Source organism: Chlamydotis macqueenii, chromosome 21, assembly GCF_036417535.1.
Source record: "Chlamydotis macqueenii isolate bChlMac1 chromosome 21, bChlMac1.mat, whole genome shotgun sequence".
Taxonomy (NCBI): Eukaryota; Metazoa; Chordata; class Aves; order Otidiformes; family Otididae; genus Chlamydotis; species Chlamydotis macqueenii.
The window spans coordinates 3,562,695-3,579,827 of record NC_141576.1 but is presented as its reverse complement, the minus strand read 5'-3'; the positions used below and the strand labels follow the sequence as shown (position 1 = coordinate 3,579,827).

At 46.4% G+C, this 17,133-nt stretch overlaps 2 protein-coding genes across 2 annotated transcripts in view; one reads left to right on the top strand and one right to left on the bottom strand.

The window, feature by feature from the left end:
• Positions 1–269: 269 nt before the first annotated feature.
• Positions 270–10,441, top strand: SCNN1D (sodium channel epithelial 1 subunit delta). The gene is made up of 12 exons (XM_010121800.2): positions 270–586; positions 1,397–1,649; positions 3,103–3,296; positions 4,764–4,867; positions 5,289–5,452; positions 6,032–6,130; positions 6,737–6,854; positions 7,394–7,472; positions 8,108–8,165; positions 8,893–8,948; positions 9,273–9,348; positions 9,793–10,441. The coding sequence occupies exons 1-12, from the start codon at positions 270–272 to the stop codon at positions 10,204–10,206; spliced, it is 1,932 nt and encodes a 643-aa protein (XP_010120102.2). The 3' UTR covers positions 10,207–10,441.
• Positions 10,442–12,472: 2,031 nt separating this feature from the next.
• The window catches only part of ACAP3 (ArfGAP with coiled-coil, ankyrin repeat and PH domains 3), a 95,287-nt gene continuing 90,626 nt past the window's right edge, over positions 12,473–17,133 (bottom strand). Inside the window, exon 25 of the mRNA XM_086764534.1 lies at positions 12,473–13,596. Within this exon, the coding sequence (XP_086620660.1) occupies positions 13,490–13,596 (107 nt within the window). The 3' untranslated portion in view covers positions 12,473–13,489. The remainder of the gene's footprint in view (positions 13,597–17,133) is intronic.

Sequence of the window (17,133 nt, the reverse complement as noted above, 5' to 3'; positions counted from 1 at the left end):
TAGTCATTGACTTTGCAAAACCATCCTAACAGAGAAGTCATGGTGTGATAGGATCCTTCAAGTTACTTCAGCAGCAGTATGCTGAACATTTGACCTCTTTGCTACTTCCTGGTGTCCAAACTCTGGAAAGACGGATGAGTGTCAGCTCAGTTATTTTCAGCTTCTGCTAATAACAAACCTGTTTGAAAGAGCCCATAGATTGGGCATGGTCTTTCTAACAAGCTAAGATTTTTTTTTTCTTTTTTATTGAACAGAAACAGACTTAAAGGATGGAGCAGGAAGTGGCAAGAGAAGAAGAGAAGGAGGAAGGCTTGATTGAGTTTTACGATTCCTTCAAGGATATGTTTGAATTCTTCTGCAAGAACACAACAATCCATGGCACCATCCGCCTTGTATGCTCGGACGGCAACAGGATGAAAACAGCTTTTTGGACTCTGCTTTTACTTGCCAGCTTTGGCATGTTGTACTGGCAATTTGCGCTTATGTTCAGCCAGTACTGGGCCTACCCTGTTGTCCTGACCATGTCAATGCATTCAGAGCCCAAGATGTTTCCAGCAATTACCATCTGCAACCTGGACCCGTACAGGTAACCTCTGCTTTCCCCTTGGAGTCACATCTTCACAGTCACAAGGGTTCAGGAAGGGTCAGCAGCCTGGAGCAGGCTGAAGGTAGAGGGAGGCCTCTCTGCCTTACAGAGGTGGAAAGGGACCATTGTTATTTCCAAACTGGTTTTCAGATAACATCTTGTTGGGGATTGTGCAAGAGCATGTAGCAGTTTATTTCATGCACTGAGTCAGGATAGAGGGAACTCTACCCTGTGACTTGGTTCAAGCTGCTAACTGATTTTGTGCTCTGATAGAAACAGTCTTTCCCTGAAAAATATGGCTACTGCGTGCATTCGTTCCTAACTAAACTACCCATCTCTGGAATGATGCATGCTAGAGCTAATCCTGCTTCATTTTTCATACTGCAGAATAGCTTTAAGGCAATAATAGAACTTTTGTGGAAGTCTGTAGCTCTGCTTGTCAAGCAGTAGCAGCAAGTTATTGAGAAGTTTCAAATTACATACTAAAGGAATTATGTAATTTCCTCAGAGTAATTGTCTAATTGGCTGACAGGAAGGCAGTTTGTGCAGCTGATGCTGCATGGTTACAAGTCCTGAGTGTTTCAGTGGAGGATCCAGCAACTGGAAATTCAGCTACTGGAGCTCCTCATAAATGAATTTATGGAAGTTAGGCATGCTAAGCAGAGGTGCCGTAATTGCTGCCTTTTCTCACAGCGAAATCAAGGTCTGCAGAGGCCTTTCCATAGATGTGTGATCATACATAAAATAAAGTGCTTTTGTCTAATAGAAACATGGATACTCACAACTAGCTAACATTTCTGTTCCTTGCAGATTTCAGCTGGTCAGGGAACATTTGGTTCAGTTGGATCACATGGCAGAGGAATCTATCGCCTTTTTGTATGGCATCAACACATCAGCCAGCTTATTCCACGCAAATGAGAAAAACACCCACGTGAAAGACTTGCCAAACGTAGGCAACCTCAGCAGATCTAGCTTCAAGCTGAGCCAAAACTTCTCACTCTTGAGGATGTCTGAGCACAATAACAAGTCAGGGAAGAAGCATTCCAGCGTGGGCTTCAGGCTGGTAAGCACATGTCCTCTTTGAGGCGTTAATGTGGCTGCAGACACGAGGGACAGGGGACAGAGGGGGAGCCTATCCCACAGTACCTGAGTGAGTAAGCAGGGAAAGCCCACAGATGATGGCCAGGTCCATCAGGCAAGATCCATGGTGATGAGGCAGGTTCAAGACCAGGCTGTGAAGTTAGCCCACCGGATCGACAGTGGAGGCAGGAGCACTGCAGGAGCACTGCAGGAGCACTGCAGGAGCACTGCAGGAGCACCACAGCAGCCCAGCTGGAAAGCAGCAGCCCTACAGCACAGCCCAAAGAGGAACTGAAGGCTCCAGGCTGAGCTTAAATGAGCTCCTGGGCTCACAGGTGGAGGGTATGGGTGGAAGTCCCAGGTGAGGCTGCTCAGGGCCATTAAAGCCTAACAGTGCACTCAAGGCCCTGACAAAGATCTCACATTCCAAAAATTTAAATAGTTTCAGTGCTGTGTGATGACAGCTTGGAGGATGTTTCAGGAGAGTCCATCCCTGCCTCTAACAGTTTATACTGATTGCTAGGGTTCTTGTGAAGTGAAGCAACAGCAGCATCGATGATCTCACACAGCCCACCCACCTGCAAAGTCCTTCTGGCAGTGACAAATTGAGTAGGGAATGGCAGCAGCAGGCTGTGAGAATCATTGTACCCCTTTCTGAAAATATACATAACGTCTAGACTTAGCAGGTGAACCTAGAAATAACAGAGAAAACACATGCGAGGATTCCCTCAGCGTCTAAGGTGTATTGTGGGCACTAGAAGTGCTGCAGATAAAACGAAAGGTGGCAATAACAAATTGAGAGGATGAATGCAATAAATATGGCTGTGACTTTGGAGAAGAGTGCAAATGCTTCGGATTCTTCATATCAGGACCAAGGTTAGCATAGATCTAAGAGCAGGAGCTGTGAGAGAGAAACTGATGTGGCTTGAAAGGCCAGCAATTTTTGCCTGATTATTATCATCCTGCCCTATCCTGAAGTCCCTCACCCAGCACACTTTCACCAGAATCTGTGGGTGTTCACCTGTCTAAGGCCTGAGTAAGAACAAAGAAAGCGTCTCAGGAGTTGTTTCATGATTCATAGGCTGTAGAAAATTCCCACCAGCCCTGTCCTTCCTTCTCCCAAGGTACATGAGTTTGCTTGTCTGCTCTCTTCTTGCGCCTCTTTTCCCCTGCACAAATTCCCCTGAGATGGAGTAGCACACCTAATTCAGCTTCAAGGAGAGAAGGTGCTTAGCACATAACAAGATGATGCCCAGAGGTCCCTTTCAACCTCAGCCATTTTGTGATAACTAAAATGATCAGAGACTTCACTTTCTGGAATAATAAAGATTTCCCTTGTCCCTGTATCCGGTATTGCCCTTACCCCCTGATATCGTTACCCTTAGGCTGTCATATCCTGGCTGTGCTGAATGACTCCCTCTCTTCTTTTCTTCCAGTGCAATGCTACAGGTGGGAATTGCTTCTACAAGACCTATTTGTCTGGGATGGATGCAATTCTTGAATGGTACAGGTTTCACTACATGAATATCATGTCCCAGCTACCAGTTATAATCAACATTTCTGATCACGAGGAGCAAATAGAAGATATGGTCTACTCCTGTCAGTACGATGGGGAGCCCTGCAGACCCAGGTACATTGCTTCTTGAGATGCTAATTGTGATTTCAGCAGAACTTAAGGACTTGGGAGACTGAAACTGAGCCTACACTTTCAGTCAGTGCAGGCACTGCACTTCGTGGCATACTGCTAGGCTTAGCCCTTGTTGGAGATCTGCCTGAAAGAGAGAACAGCCTTTCGTGATCAGAGCATGGGGTTAGGAACCTAGAAATCAGCGTTCTGCGTGATTTAGCTCTGTGCCTGTGAGTTAGTATCTTAGGGTGTCAGAGAAGCCGGAGAGAAATTCAGCAGGAATTAAACCTTTGCTGGTGCGAAGATGCATTGACTGTCTTGAATGGTAAATGATGAATGTCTGTCTGCGTGGGAGGAAAGGAGCAGGAATCCTCAGATATCCGATGGATAAAAGTGGGATCTCTTTTTGCTGTAACAGTGAAAAGGGGGGAGAGAAGGGGAAGAAGGCTCTCACAACTCTGCTGTAGCACTTGGCCCCTGAGCACCAGGATTGTTCTCAACTATTACGCCAGGAGGACTCGATTGATGCCAAAAGGGTCAGAAGGTCTTTTTGCATCCTTTTGTGCCTAGAGGCAAAGGAGTGGCCCTGCTGCACATACCAAAGGCAAAGGGGTACCTTCTGTTCCCTGCATACCTGCAGTCTCCACTGCTGAAAGCTCTCCCAAATACAACTGGCCAAGACAATGCTGTGCCTCAGGCACACGAGCCGTTTGCTGGCCTGCTTGTTGTCAGCTGATGACTTGAACCGAGTTAACAGCAAGGCACTCATCTATGCTGCAGAATAAGCAGAAGGCAAATTTAAATGTTTTTCTGAGCACTTTCAGCAAAGAGGAGAGGAGTCTACAGAGTTTGTTGCAGATAATTTTACAAGATAAGGTCCTGTTTTATCTTTCCTGGAGGCAATTGACTCTTACGTTCTTCTGCACTCAGTGTTTCTGATGCTTTCATGCATATGTATCTGTGAACTTAATGGTGAGCATCATCACTTCTGTGCGTGTGTGTTCCCCCAACTCTTCTTAAGAACTCCTATAAAATGATGGAATGTGGAGGCTGACTTGTCCGGGGAAGTCCAGCGTGGTCATAATAAGCGGTATAATTTTTAAGAAAACAAGGAAAGAGAGAATCTGTTTCTCCTATTGATTAGAGCAGAGAATTGGTGTTTCTCCTGTTGACTAGAGCATAGAACTTCTACCTGCCTGGCTGTTGGAACAAGCAGGGAAAAATTTAGTCTGCTGGGTGGAAGAGAAAGCAAGTCAGAACTCTAAATTTGACTCCTGTGTTTGCCACTCTGTCTGTAACCTCGGGTGAGCAGTGAATCCCTGTGCACCTGATTTTCAGCCTTGTCTCCAGTGAGTTAACAACTCTTTCCCATAGGCATTCCTGTGCCTCCACACACACACACACACACAATAAAGTAAAGATATTGCTACACTTGTAATTAAAACCCATCAAAATCTCTCTTGATTTCAGTGACTATGTTCACTTTCACCATCCAGTCTTTGGAAGCTGCTATACTTTTAACAGCAAGGGAACAGATTCTTTTTGGACAGCTACGAAACCAGGAATTCCTTACGGTATGTTACTTGGCAAAGGGTGGGAAGGAGAGCTAAGGTTAATATAATTTGGCTATGGATTAAATATATCTTCTATACATGACTTACTGACATATAGCCCTCACTTCCAGTCTGGTGGCTTAAATTATATACTGTGTTTGCTTGCTTCAGTAGCCACATGTATATGATAGCCATATCAGCCGTATCTTAACTTCTAGCAAGCAGAATATTATTTTAGTTTTCAAGCAGAATATTATTACAGTTTTGGAATAGGCTGGTGCAATTGCTACCTGATCACTCACAAGGTCTCTAAGAGAAAAAGAATGGCTCTTCTGTGAGCTAAGACAGCAACTTGACCAGTTGCTGAGAATTCAAGACCTGGTAGTGTTCCTACTTGTCCCAAAATGAGTTGTTACAAGCTTCCCTTTGCTTTGCTTTGCAGGACTTTCCCTTATCCTGAGAGCAGAGCAGAAGGATCACATCCCACTCTTGTCTACAGTAGCAGGTGTGAAAGTGATGATACACAACCACAACCAGACACCGTTCCTTGAGCATGAAGGCTTTGACATCAGACCAGGCATTGCAACTACCATAGGCATTCAGCAGGTTAGCCACTTGCTCAAGAGCGTTGTTTCTTTTCCTTCTGATTGCAGGAAGCTGTGAGGAGCCACACACTGTGACTGACTCATCCAACGGACTTGTGGGACTCTTGTGTTTGCTTCTTGACTCTGCGTGGATATTTACGCAAGCCCCTTTTCTCTCTTCTCTGTGTTCAGGTTTCCGTGGGAAAAACAAAATTATTACAAATATACAAGTGGCCTTTTGGTCGTCAGTCCATTGGGGCCTGATTTGTTTTACACTGAGGCTCTTACACCTCTTACATCTCGCTCCAGTTCTACACAGGGAGCTGCATGTGTGTGTATGTTAGAATGAGAACAAACATTCAGAAGTGATTTAGTTATTTTGACATGATGAGTTACTGCTTGTCAGCAGAACTGACCACGTGCACTCTCCTGCCTCTGCCCTGTTACTCTGTATATTTTATTTTATTTATAGCTCAGCTGCTCACATATGTTACTACACTTCCTGTCCTTTATGTGGTGCTCCATCCAGTTAAGTTTAGATGGTGATGGCTCGGTCCAATTAAAGCTCCTAATCACTCAGGCCTCTTTTCTGTGTCCACAGGATGAGGTGAATCGCCTGGGTGGCAACTATGGGAAATGCACGACTAATGGCGATGATGTGAATGTTAAACTCCTGTACAACAACTCCTACACCCTGCAGGTACTGTCAGGGTGGCTGCCTGAGCCCCAGCTTATTCAGAGTGGATGAATAGCAAACAAGTTGTACCTTACACTCCAAAGGGCTTTTACAAATCGGCAGGGTCATTGCTGGAGATACCATTTCATGCCCCTCTGGAAAGAAGCTCACAAACAAGGTGGTGTAACTTGGAATGTGTTTTACAGAGCGGAGGATACTCAATCCCAGACACTGGGGCTCTTCCCTCCTTGTAATGCGAGAGAGATCAGCCAGTGAGCCAGTCAAGGCTGTTCTGGTAGGACATTCTTGGGCCATCAGGTCTTTATTTGTGTGAGTAGGTGCTCCTGGCTCTGGATGTTTGGGCTATTTAACTGAGAAGTTGCTGGGCAAAATGAAAAAGGGAGCTGGGGAAAATTCTGTCTCACTGAATTCAATAATATTTTCAGAGGTAAAGACAAGGAATTAAAAGTGAAAACCTTTTGCATCGTCATGCTCTAGTAATGGGTAGTGTCTTTTTGCCGTAACACAATCTGTACATTGTCTCCTGGCAGCTGCATGCTACAGACTGGTGATTTGGGCACATGAGAACTTCTGGCTTATCCAATCTTTTATGCCTTCTTTATTTCCCAGGCTTGTTTGCATTCCTGCTTTCAGCACATAATGGTGCAAAAATGTGGCTGTGGCTATTACTACTACCCACTGCCTCCCGGTGCCGAGTACTGCGACTACAATAAGCAGCCTGCATGGGGTAAGAGCAAAAGCCTCGTCCTTGTCCTTAGGGAACGCCTTCCTACAACAGTCACTGGTTACGTGGCTCCTTAGGTCACTGCCCTTCTACTTTGTGCCTGTTTCCTGCTTAGACTGTTTCTTCATGCCACTGAATCCAGCCAGGTGGCAGACAGCTTTCTGTGTGTTTGCATGGGTATCAAGTCAGTGCATAAAAGATCTTGATGCTATCAAGCATCCCGTTCTTCAGGACATTGATACAAATTCAGGCTCTTTTGTGTTGCCACTATGGGTGGTTGTGCTGGTGTAAGACAAAACTTTAAACAACTTCTCTTGGTTTCTGGTTGGCCTATCCTCAGCAGATCCTCGCAGGAAAAGCACGTGCATTGCACATAGGTGATTAACTCGGCCGTCTGGAACCATCCCAAAGTGAGAGTGAGGCAAAAAAGGGTCTCTGGGAGAGTCCTGTGTGCTTGGGAAGGTTGAGTGAGGGCAGAGGTTTGGTTGCCTTCCATGTCCTGAGGAAGTGTCTGATTGTGTTCGTCCCATTTCTTTCACCAGGTCACTGCTTTTACCAGCTGTACAACAGGCTCAGAAATCATCACCTGAATTGTTTTGACCAGTGCCCCAAGCCTTGCCGGTAGGTCACAAAAGTAGAGCACAATAAATGCCAGCTTGCAGAGGAAAATTACGCCTGTGGAAATGTGGGCAACTTAGTGGAAAATTTATGGACCAACTGGCTGACTGAATTTTGGTGTTTTCTCAACCAGAGATTTCAGTTTCATGTTTAAACCCCAACACTGAGAAAGGAAAAAGATGACAGCATTAGACAAGTTAAATAAAAACTTATTTTGTGCATGACAGCAGAGAGGGGAAATAGTTTTAACCACACTGAAATGTTTTATTAAGCCCAAACCAAATTGTTTGTGTCATTTTCCAACCTATGTTTCTTTTCTTGGTTCACCTTGTTTATTGTAGGTCAATTTCAAAGTGGAAAGACATAGTTTTAAGGCAAAATATCAAATATTTTGGTTTTGACTGCATCAAAGAAAAGTTGTCTGGATTTTGAAACCATTCTAGTTTTCCTCCTGACCTGAACAGTTTTCAGACAACCTCTGGTTTTGTTTTCTAAGCTGACTTACAAACCTTTTTCCAAGGTTTTCAAGAGCTGCCCCCAGAACTTCTGCTCTGGGCAAGTAGTTAGCATTGTAAAACTCTTTCACTTTTAAACGCCAAAAGTCACAGTGATCATAATCTCCATTTTTATCTTATCAGAGAATCTCTGTACAAGGTGTCTGCTGGGACAGCTAAATGGCCGTCACCGAAGTCGCAGGTAGTCCATCCGGACGCATATGTTTTGGGGGGATACTGTATTTACTGTGCTGTTGGAACATTAAAAGTTAAGGGTGAAAACTCAGGCAGCAGCAATGGAAGTGGCAAATAAAGCAAACTGGTCCAAAACCTGGGCCCAAGGGAATGGCGCTGTAGTTAAAATGCCAGACTAAGATGCTAGGGAGGTACATTCAATCCCAGTTCTCATCCAGACTTCCCTGTGGCCTTAAGCAACTCACCTCACTGTCCTAGTTCCCACCTGCAAAATGGTGTGGATGATTTTCTGCTCCCAGTGGGTGTTGTGGTGTAACGACTCACCTCTGACTGTTTGTGGGGTGCTGCAGGGCTGCAGTGGAAGCTCTGTGACTCAGGAGGTGACCTCTTGCCGGTTCCCATGTTCCAGTGTTAAAAGGGCATTCCGGCTGTATGACCAGGGGTTTAATTCATGTGGAACAGATGATAACACAGTTGAAGTTGCCATTAAAGGCAGAATTTAAGAAGCAGAATGTTACACACGCACAAATATCAGTGTGTATTTCCTTGCTATTGTGGCAAATAAAGCTACTACTTGATAGCTATCAGAATACATTATAAACCAATCAATTACATCCTTTTTTATTATTTGCAATAGCCACTTTATTGCTTATGAAATCTACATTTACAAAATATTAAACATACAAAAACTCAGAAGGCAGGACTGCCAATAACATACCCGTACTCTGCTGCAGGACTGGATCCGCCAAGCTCTCAGGCATCAGAACGGATATAACTCTACCAGCAACAGGTTAGTCACTGCCAGGACGTACTCCTGGTCAAACGCTGGATTCACTCGTCATCCTTGCAGCATTTGTAGATGTTAGACTGGAAAGGGAGGACAAGAGAAAAATGTACAGGCTCATCCAATACATTTCTCATCTTTCCTCACAACGCTGTAAGACAGTCACTTCTGTAACCTTTTCCCAAGCTGATGTTAAATACTCTCAGCTGGAATGAGTGGTGAAACCTGTTGCCTAGCAAACAGCGTGTAAAATTGAGACCAGAATGCCAGCAGTGCCTTCCACCACATGAACGTCCCACTGTTGCTAACTGCTCCCTTTCCCCCGTGCAGGAAGGACATTGCCAAGGTGACTATCTTCTACCAGCAGCTGAACTACCAGTCTGTGAACGAGTCTGCTCTGCTCTCGGTGGGTTGCACTGCGTCAGCTCAAAACATTGTTCCCTGTCTTTAGTTATGGTGTGCTGGTTGGAGGGAGGATTATTTACAGCCCCCGGGATGGGATGGGATTATTCTTAGAATCATAGAATCATAGAATGGTTAGGGTTGGAAGGGACCTTCAAAGGTCATCTAGTCCAACCCCCCTGCAAGGAGCAGGGACATCCCTGACTAGGTCAGGTTGCTCAGAGCCTCATCCAGCCTGGCCTTAAACGTTTCCAGAGATGGGGCCTCCACCACCTTTCTGGGCAATTCTTCTTATGGAAGGACTTGAAAATGTCACATTTTACATAGTCACACAAAATTACTCCCCAAATGGCAAGTAGCTAACTGACCTGCTGGCAATATGCAATAATTTCATGTTCCCAGAGCTCTGCTGCATTTGATAAACACAAGCCTTTGATTCTTTCCGCAGGAGAATCTGCTTCTGTCCAGCATGGGAAGCCAGTGGAGTCTCTGGTTTGGATCCTCAGTGTTGTCTGTGGTTGAAATGTTTGAGTTGCTTATAGATACGCTAGTCTTGTGTCTCCTCTTCTGCTGCCAAAGGTTCAGGTCAAAGAAGACGTTGAAAGTAGCTCACGCTCCTACCATCTCCAGCGTGAGCTTGGCCCTAGAAAACTACCGAGTTGTGCAAGAAGAAGCTGGAAAAGGTGATGATTCTGCTCATAGTCACCCTTCTGGAGTGACTATTGCCATGGACAAAAGCAGTGACCTGCATCTGCACCCACTCTCCAGGAAGGTGGAAATGCCAGAGCTTCGCCCAGATGTGGTGCTGAATGGATTTAGGTACAGGAAAGACAGCTCTGTGGAAGGGGAACTGAAGAGCTGAGGATATGTTTGTGTGCACGGAGAAGTGGGAGACTGGAAGCTCCCCTAATGCTCAGGTGCTGGCAGAAGGGTTGCAAACAGAAACGCTGTGGATCCACAATCTGTGAGCACCTAAACGCCACGCCGCTGAGCTTGGCGATCGTCCTCCAGCTATTACACATTCACTATTAAACCATCCGTGTCCTGGATTCAGGCACCACGCAATGTTCCTTTGTTCCTAATGAGAATCTGGGAAGGGGAGAACTGTCTCCTCTCTGGGACAGTCCTCGTAAAACCCTGTTCATAGCTTTTACCTTTTAAACTCTTGTGGGGAAATTAGCCTGTGGCTTCAGACAGGCCCATCTACATTTCACAAACGTACTGAAGAGAAAAGCCAGGCTGGCTGTTAATGGAAAGATTTCCCGTGGAGGCTAAGGAGTGCGTGCTCGTGTCGGTCCATGTTGTCTGGAGCGTGACAGAGCACGCAGTGACAGCGGCGGCTCTGGTTACAGCTCCGCTTCCAAGACACCTTTCTGTCCTTAACCTGTTACTGCTGTGTCTGGAGGACAACGCACAGAATGGTGCTGCTGAGATGCTTTTAGACTTAACCCAGGTTATTTCAAGTGAGAGTCCCTGTCTGAGAGGAAAGGAAAGAGAAGAAATGGGGTTCATCACAAACGAAGTGTCTGATTTCTTTAGAAGATTAAAACAATGCTGCGTTTTTGTCGCAGTCCGTTTGTAAATAGAGATGTTTAATGTTAATATTTGACAGTAACTTATGTGTACATAAAATGATGCATTTATTTTTGATGATGATGTTTGCACAGGAGCATTTTACTCTGTTATAGCCTTGTTTATGACTTTCTGTAAAAAACAAGAGTTAACTAGAAATCAATGAGCTTTGTTTTGTAACTTTTTTAAATAATAAAATGCTCTGGACACAGACTATGACTGGGGATTTAGTCTGACTTTGCTTTGCCTTCAACTGGTATTTGGCTTTGTTACTGCCTAATTGTTACTTCTCAGTGTTGGCTCTGGAAAAGTCCTCACCTGCAGAAGCCTGAATGCCCAGGGCCAAATTATGAAAAGTGTTTTGGTTCCAGACACGGAGGTGGAATCCTCATAGCCTTCACTTTGCTGCTGACACCACTGGAAGCCAAGCACCCACCAAGTCCCACTTTTTTTTTCTTGATTTGCTTGTTTGTTTTCTTTTTTCTTTCATTCACAAGGAGAATCTACAGAGACGCAGTCATTACTGAAGGATCACAATGCCTTTAGGTGTGCACACAGCTGTTACGTGTGCATACACATACACTTCGCTCAAAGTCCCTCTCAGAACTCCCAGACTGGTCACCACTGGGAATAAATGGGATGGCTAAAGGTTAGCTGAAAGGAAATTGATTAAAGAATCTTTATACTGGTCCCAATGCACAAAAAAAAAAATCACTGCAGAATTCTGCGTCATGTAATTTAAGTTCCAGGAGGAGCCAGTTTGGGGGCAGAAGAGCGCAGGACCAAGGATCAGGTGGCAATGTCTTGTGTGGTGGTCAGATTTGGAACAAGACGGGTGTGCCAGTACGGGACAGGGGGCTGTGAACAGGGGTGTGTGATTCATTTTATACATGTGCACACCCAGAGGAGCAAGGGGCGTTGCAAGCCAGGAGGAAGATGCTCTGGCAGCGTGGTACGTGAATGGACAGGAAACATCTGTTGGCAGCACAGAGACCTAAGACTGGAAGAGTAAAAGGCTGTGGGGTTCACTGTGGGAGAGGAACTAGCTGCCAGGCTATTGCTCCTCCCCGATGGAAAGCTTCCACGATCGCTGTCATCAAAATCGAAGAGCAGCAGGAAATGCAGTGGGTTATCTCATGTCTCTGTCCTGCTCAAACTGTGGGCAAGCTCTTCTGCAAGCGGGAGCAGAAGGCTGCTGGTCTCCTCAGTGCCCGGTGTTGGTGACAGCTTGTGAGAGCTGCATCCTAGAGAGGTGTTTGGAGGCTTCTCTCTGAGGAGAAACCCCTTGTCAGAAGGGCTGAGATGTCTACCACACTGCCACATCGCTAGAGTGTTCCATTAATAAAATCAGAGTGTCTCTTAATCAGATAGAATGGAAGGGCAACCCAGAGAGTTAGAATCCTGGGTCTCTTTGGAGAAAAGTTCACTTAGCTTCCTCTTTTCAAGCCATAAACCTGTGCCAGATAAATTTTGTATTTTAAACCTTCACATACTGAACTGCTTCACTGGCTTGTAAAGATCTGGAATCAGAAAGAATGAGAAAATGTGTGTGAATGTAAAAAAAAAATCCTCTCTTTATTCTCAGTTCATAGATAACTGTTTGCATGTGGGACTTTTTCACTCCCACCTTTTCAAAAAAATACATTTCTTCTGCCAGAAGATATTTTACATTTCAGCATGTCATAGCTGACATGTACCACTCTGACAATGCGCGTTATTATGTCGTGGTGCCTATACCCGTATAGCCCACACACGACCTTCTATTATTTTTGGCAACGATGACATAAAACAATAAAAATTACATTGAAAGCCATGCCTTAGGGAAGAGTACAGCTCTCCGAACAGTGAGACGCACAACCAGCAGGAGCAGAGAGCCCCTGAGGGAACCAGCTGGACTCTGTTCTCAATATCGCTTGTCAAGTCTCCGTGGAATCGGGATTATATTTCCCGCTCCATGCTAAACCCAATGTCTCAGTGGTGTCTTAAGAAGAGAGTTACGCACAGAATGAAGCGTTTTGCCAACGGTTTTGCAGTGGACTGGCTGGGACTGGGAGCCCTTAGCGGTAGCCTGGTGTCGTGGGTGGCCTTTCTCCTTCGAGCACTTCGGACGTGGTCTCCTCCGGGCATACCTGATGGTGGGGACCACCTACCTGTGCTTCATTTGAGGGATGGGCGCTGCTGCAGGATCAGAAATACTGGTGTTTGCACACCCAGAAAGGGGAAATTCACCCAGAAATAGCCATGCAGAAAGGGCACTGAGAGCTAAAAGATCAGCTTGCCTCCTTTTAAACTGCATTCAGGTGCTGCAAGGCATGGGACCTAAGCCTGAATGCATATCCAGGCTGGAATTAGCCCTGAAAGCTCTGTCACCTTCCCGGTCAGGGCACAAAAGCAGACAGCAGGGAACCCCAGGTTTCTAGCAGAAGCACGTCTGAACGGAGAACATCCTTCTGCAGCAGCTGAGCTCAGCGCGCCTGTTCCAGCCGCTCGGGCGGTTCTGCCATTCCACGCTGGTGGAGCTCGGGGAGCTTGGAGCTCCGGCTCCCAGCAGAAGGTCTTGGCAGAGGACGGAGCTATCTGCAGGAGTGGCTGAAATGCAGGCTCCTCCTCTTGAGTTTCTCAGGGTCGTTGGAAGCCATGTGAGAGAACTCCCGGAAGATGTCCAGATAGGTAGCATCTCCTGCAAAAATACACAGGGAGAGGCATCAGTCCCCATATTTTTGCTCTGCCTTGCTTTGATACTTCCCACCCATGGAGTTCATGATTCATCAGGCCATTTTCATTCAGAACTCTTGACTTTCATCTGGATGCCAGAGCAGCTCTACACGTGATACAGAGACAGAGCCCAGCTCATTAGCCTTGCCCTGCCTCAGAGGCTTCTGTTTTGGCTTTCCATTCTTTGCTAACAAGAACAGGATTATTCATGAGCTTGCATATTAAACATGCTTTTGGGACTTTTGCTTCTCAACCAGATTTGGGATAGTTCTTCCCTTTTAATATTATTGCTACTTTTTTTCCAAAGCCCAAGAGACAGTAGAAAGACTTTTAAGACTTGCAGGAGAGAGCTATTCTGGAAGCGGAGTGCTCTGAAACGCTAAGAGCGTTGTGCCCCTTGTGCAACAGCGGAGCTTCATCCAGTTGGGACCGTAGGGCTTGGTATTAATTTACTGGAGACAGCATTCAGCCAGGAACAGAGCTTTGCTAGTTGCCATTTACGAGCTGTCTGGCTTCTCTTCTGGCAGCCGGACTTCTCAGAGCTTGTTCTGGCAGGTGTGACATCCGTCCACCCATCCTGGAGCAGAACAACCACCTGTTGAAGGGCGCTGTTGGATAACACCGACTCTCCGCGAGAGCTGACCCCGTTCAAACCACGAGGGAAGGCAAAGAGTTCGGGCGTCCCCGCAGTGGCTCTGCGATAGAATGTCCCTCGGCGCAGGAAGGGTTTCAGATTTATGCTGCAATACTGGAGATAATTAGGCACCCGCATCCCATTAACGATCTCTCTGCTTGATGTTCTAGGGCAATTTTTGCCGTGGACTGGGCTACCGAGCTCATTTTTACCTGGTGATGAACCCCTGTAGCCACAGGGGAAAAGATAAGGGAAAGAGCCAAGGTATTCACCCGCACAGGCGCAGCTACCTTCGGTCTTTCATACGGAGCTCCTGTGCCCTTTGTCTGACAGAAGATGTCCTGGGGAGTCACGAAGAGGACAGATCTGCTCCCAGGCCCATCGTCTGTCAGCACTGGTGAGTGCTGAGGGAAGAGAAAAGCTCATAGGAAAACTCAGTTCTGCAAAGCCAAGACGCTCACAGGATCCAGTGTAACTTCAAATCGCCTCACGACCTTCGCTGGAGAGAAGGGTCGGAGCGTGAGCGTGCCCAGCCGGCTGGGAGCCGACAGAAAAGGCACGCAGCCTCCAGTCCCCGCGGGGCATCCTGCGAGAGGCATTCCTGCAGCTGCTCCTTCGCCACGCTGGCGGGACAGGTCCCTGCCTGAACGTGGTGTCTGCTTCCAGCCCAGCTCATGGTGAGCACAATGGGATGGGAGAATCGTCATCTTCAGTGTATGAAAAGTGTCCAGCCCAAAAAGGTCTGGAAAACAAGAGTTTTCAGTATTATCCACGTGCAGGTGGCAAAGGACCATGAACCTTAGTGTCAGGCAGGCTTTAATCAGGATTTCTTGATTTTCAGGCATAGCAGTGCTCAGGAAATGTATGGTTTTGTACCTGCTGTGAAACCAACTTGAACTATTAGCTTCTGGTTACGGTCACTCGAGCCTCTCCGTACTGGGGGGCTCAGCCCGTTCCCACCGCCCCCATCACTCCACACAAATATCCTGACGTTCCCGTGACTTCTGCCTCACAGCCTGTTAGACCACTGTCCTCTCCCACCCCTGACAGACCCTCCATCACCCACACTGCCTTCCGTTCTCTGTGGGCATCACCCCAGCTTCCTGCCATTTCCACCTGCTACTCCTCACCTTCCCTAAATACAATGTACTCCCTTTCTGGAAGAAAAAAAAAACCAAAACCCTTGTACACCACATGGAAAACAGGCAGCTTTTCTAGGAGGAGAATAAAGTCTTATCTCTCCGGGGTTTATTTAGAATGAGTCTGCTCTTGAATTGTTAAGCATACCTGGTAGCAACTGGTAAGCAAGTGCTGAACTGGCTGAGTTCTGGTGTAGAGACCAGGCAACAGCCACTACTTCTCCTCTTTGATCCTGACCTGGTTTTGACACTGGTGGGATGGTGTCAAAGTGGCACTCTTGGGTAGTGGGACAAAGAACGGCTGTAACCTCCTGCCAGTAGCCTGACCACGTCGGTAAAATAATTAATTTATCCTTGTTCAGCAAGATCAGTATTCCTCCTGCATACTGGTAAAATATTTGCTCTGCCAACACTCAGATATAACTCCAATTACAGGAACCCTACTGTTGTAGTGAAGTATTAGTCCCAGATTTTTGAAGATATTTAAGCATTTAATCCTCATTAACTAAAGAAAGATACAGCCAGTCTTAAGAGATCTGTGTTTCTGTAATCGCATTTCCCTCTCCAGCGTATTTACCCATGTGTTGTGGTGGGGAAAAAAAAAAAAAGAGGCTATTCCACAATTTTGCTTTTCTGCGTTTGTTTTCCACACTAAGGTGCCAAAAATCATGAGGCCAGGCCACTCTTTCTTTTCTTCTTCTTCTTTTATTTTTCTGCCACAGACACGCAGTGTGAGAGAAACCAAGGGGGGGAAGGATTGCGCTGTGACGTGTGGGAAAGGGTGGTCCATGTGCAGAAGACTGATACGTTCATCTAGTGCAAGGTCTCCTTTACAGGGCAGCCATCAGCAGAGCTCCTAACGCATCGAGGTGCTCTGAAGAAACATGAAGGGGTGGGGTGATGTGAGCCTGTCACCTTGACCCCAACCTTCTTCCAAAGCACGCTGAAACCATGTTATCACGAGACGGCGTCACAGAAACCCAACCAAAAATGCAGAGTATTTAGGTGGCATTCCCATCTATTCAAGCTGGGGGTTGCAGGTTAAAAGGAATCGTTTTCTAGAGCCAGTTAATACAGGCAACAAGGCAGGAGAAACCCTACATAAATAAATCAAGCCGAAGAAGGAGGAGGGAAGGAGTTTATCTAGATTTTTATTAAGAGTGTTTCAAGAGACAATAGAAGAGAAGGGAGGGGGGAAAAAAAAGGCAGACACCACAGCAACAGTTTTAAAATTGTACAAAGATAATAACATACAGAATATCTGGTTCCATAGTTACAGTCAGCACAGGCTGTGTAGGGAAAGGGGGAGTTAAAAACCGGGTTACAAAGTGGTACTGAAAGCAGGCAAGTGAGGCGGTTAATAGGTGATAGCGTATTTACAGCGAGCGTCAGCCCAGCCGTTCGGTGCGTGACGGCCGTACGAATCAACCACGCTTAGCAGCCTTGACCTGGCTGAAGAACGTCTCTCTCCGTGCTGTTTCCATAGGAAGGTAGGGCAGCCTTAGCCAGGAAGAAGCTGGCTGGGCTTTCTCATCTCAACGGCTTTCACTCCAGGCTGCCAGCCCATGAAACCCCACAGTAAGAAAGGCTCACTGTGTTTCTGTGATTTCTTACTCTACTTCTGCGATTCAGCAACCACAGGTCTCACACGGAGGGCTCCCAGGATGGGGAATCCACACTGGTGTGCTGTTGGAGGGACGTGATGGATGGAAGTCAACTGAGACAGGTC

Excerpts from the sequence above, each read along its gene's own strand:
- SCNN1D (XM_010121800.2), top strand. The coding sequence starts at position 270 with ATGGAGCAGGAAGTGGCAAGAGAAGAAGAGAAGGAGGAAGGCTTGATT. Across the intron at positions 4,868-5,288 it reads GAAACCAGGAATTCCTTACG|GACTTTCCCTTATCCTGAGA; the intron begins GTATGTTACTTG and ends TTTGCTTTGCAG. Across the intron at positions 5,453-6,031 it reads CTACCATAGGCATTCAGCAG|GATGAGGTGAATCGCCTGGG; the intron begins GTTAGCCACTTG and ends CTGTGTCCACAG.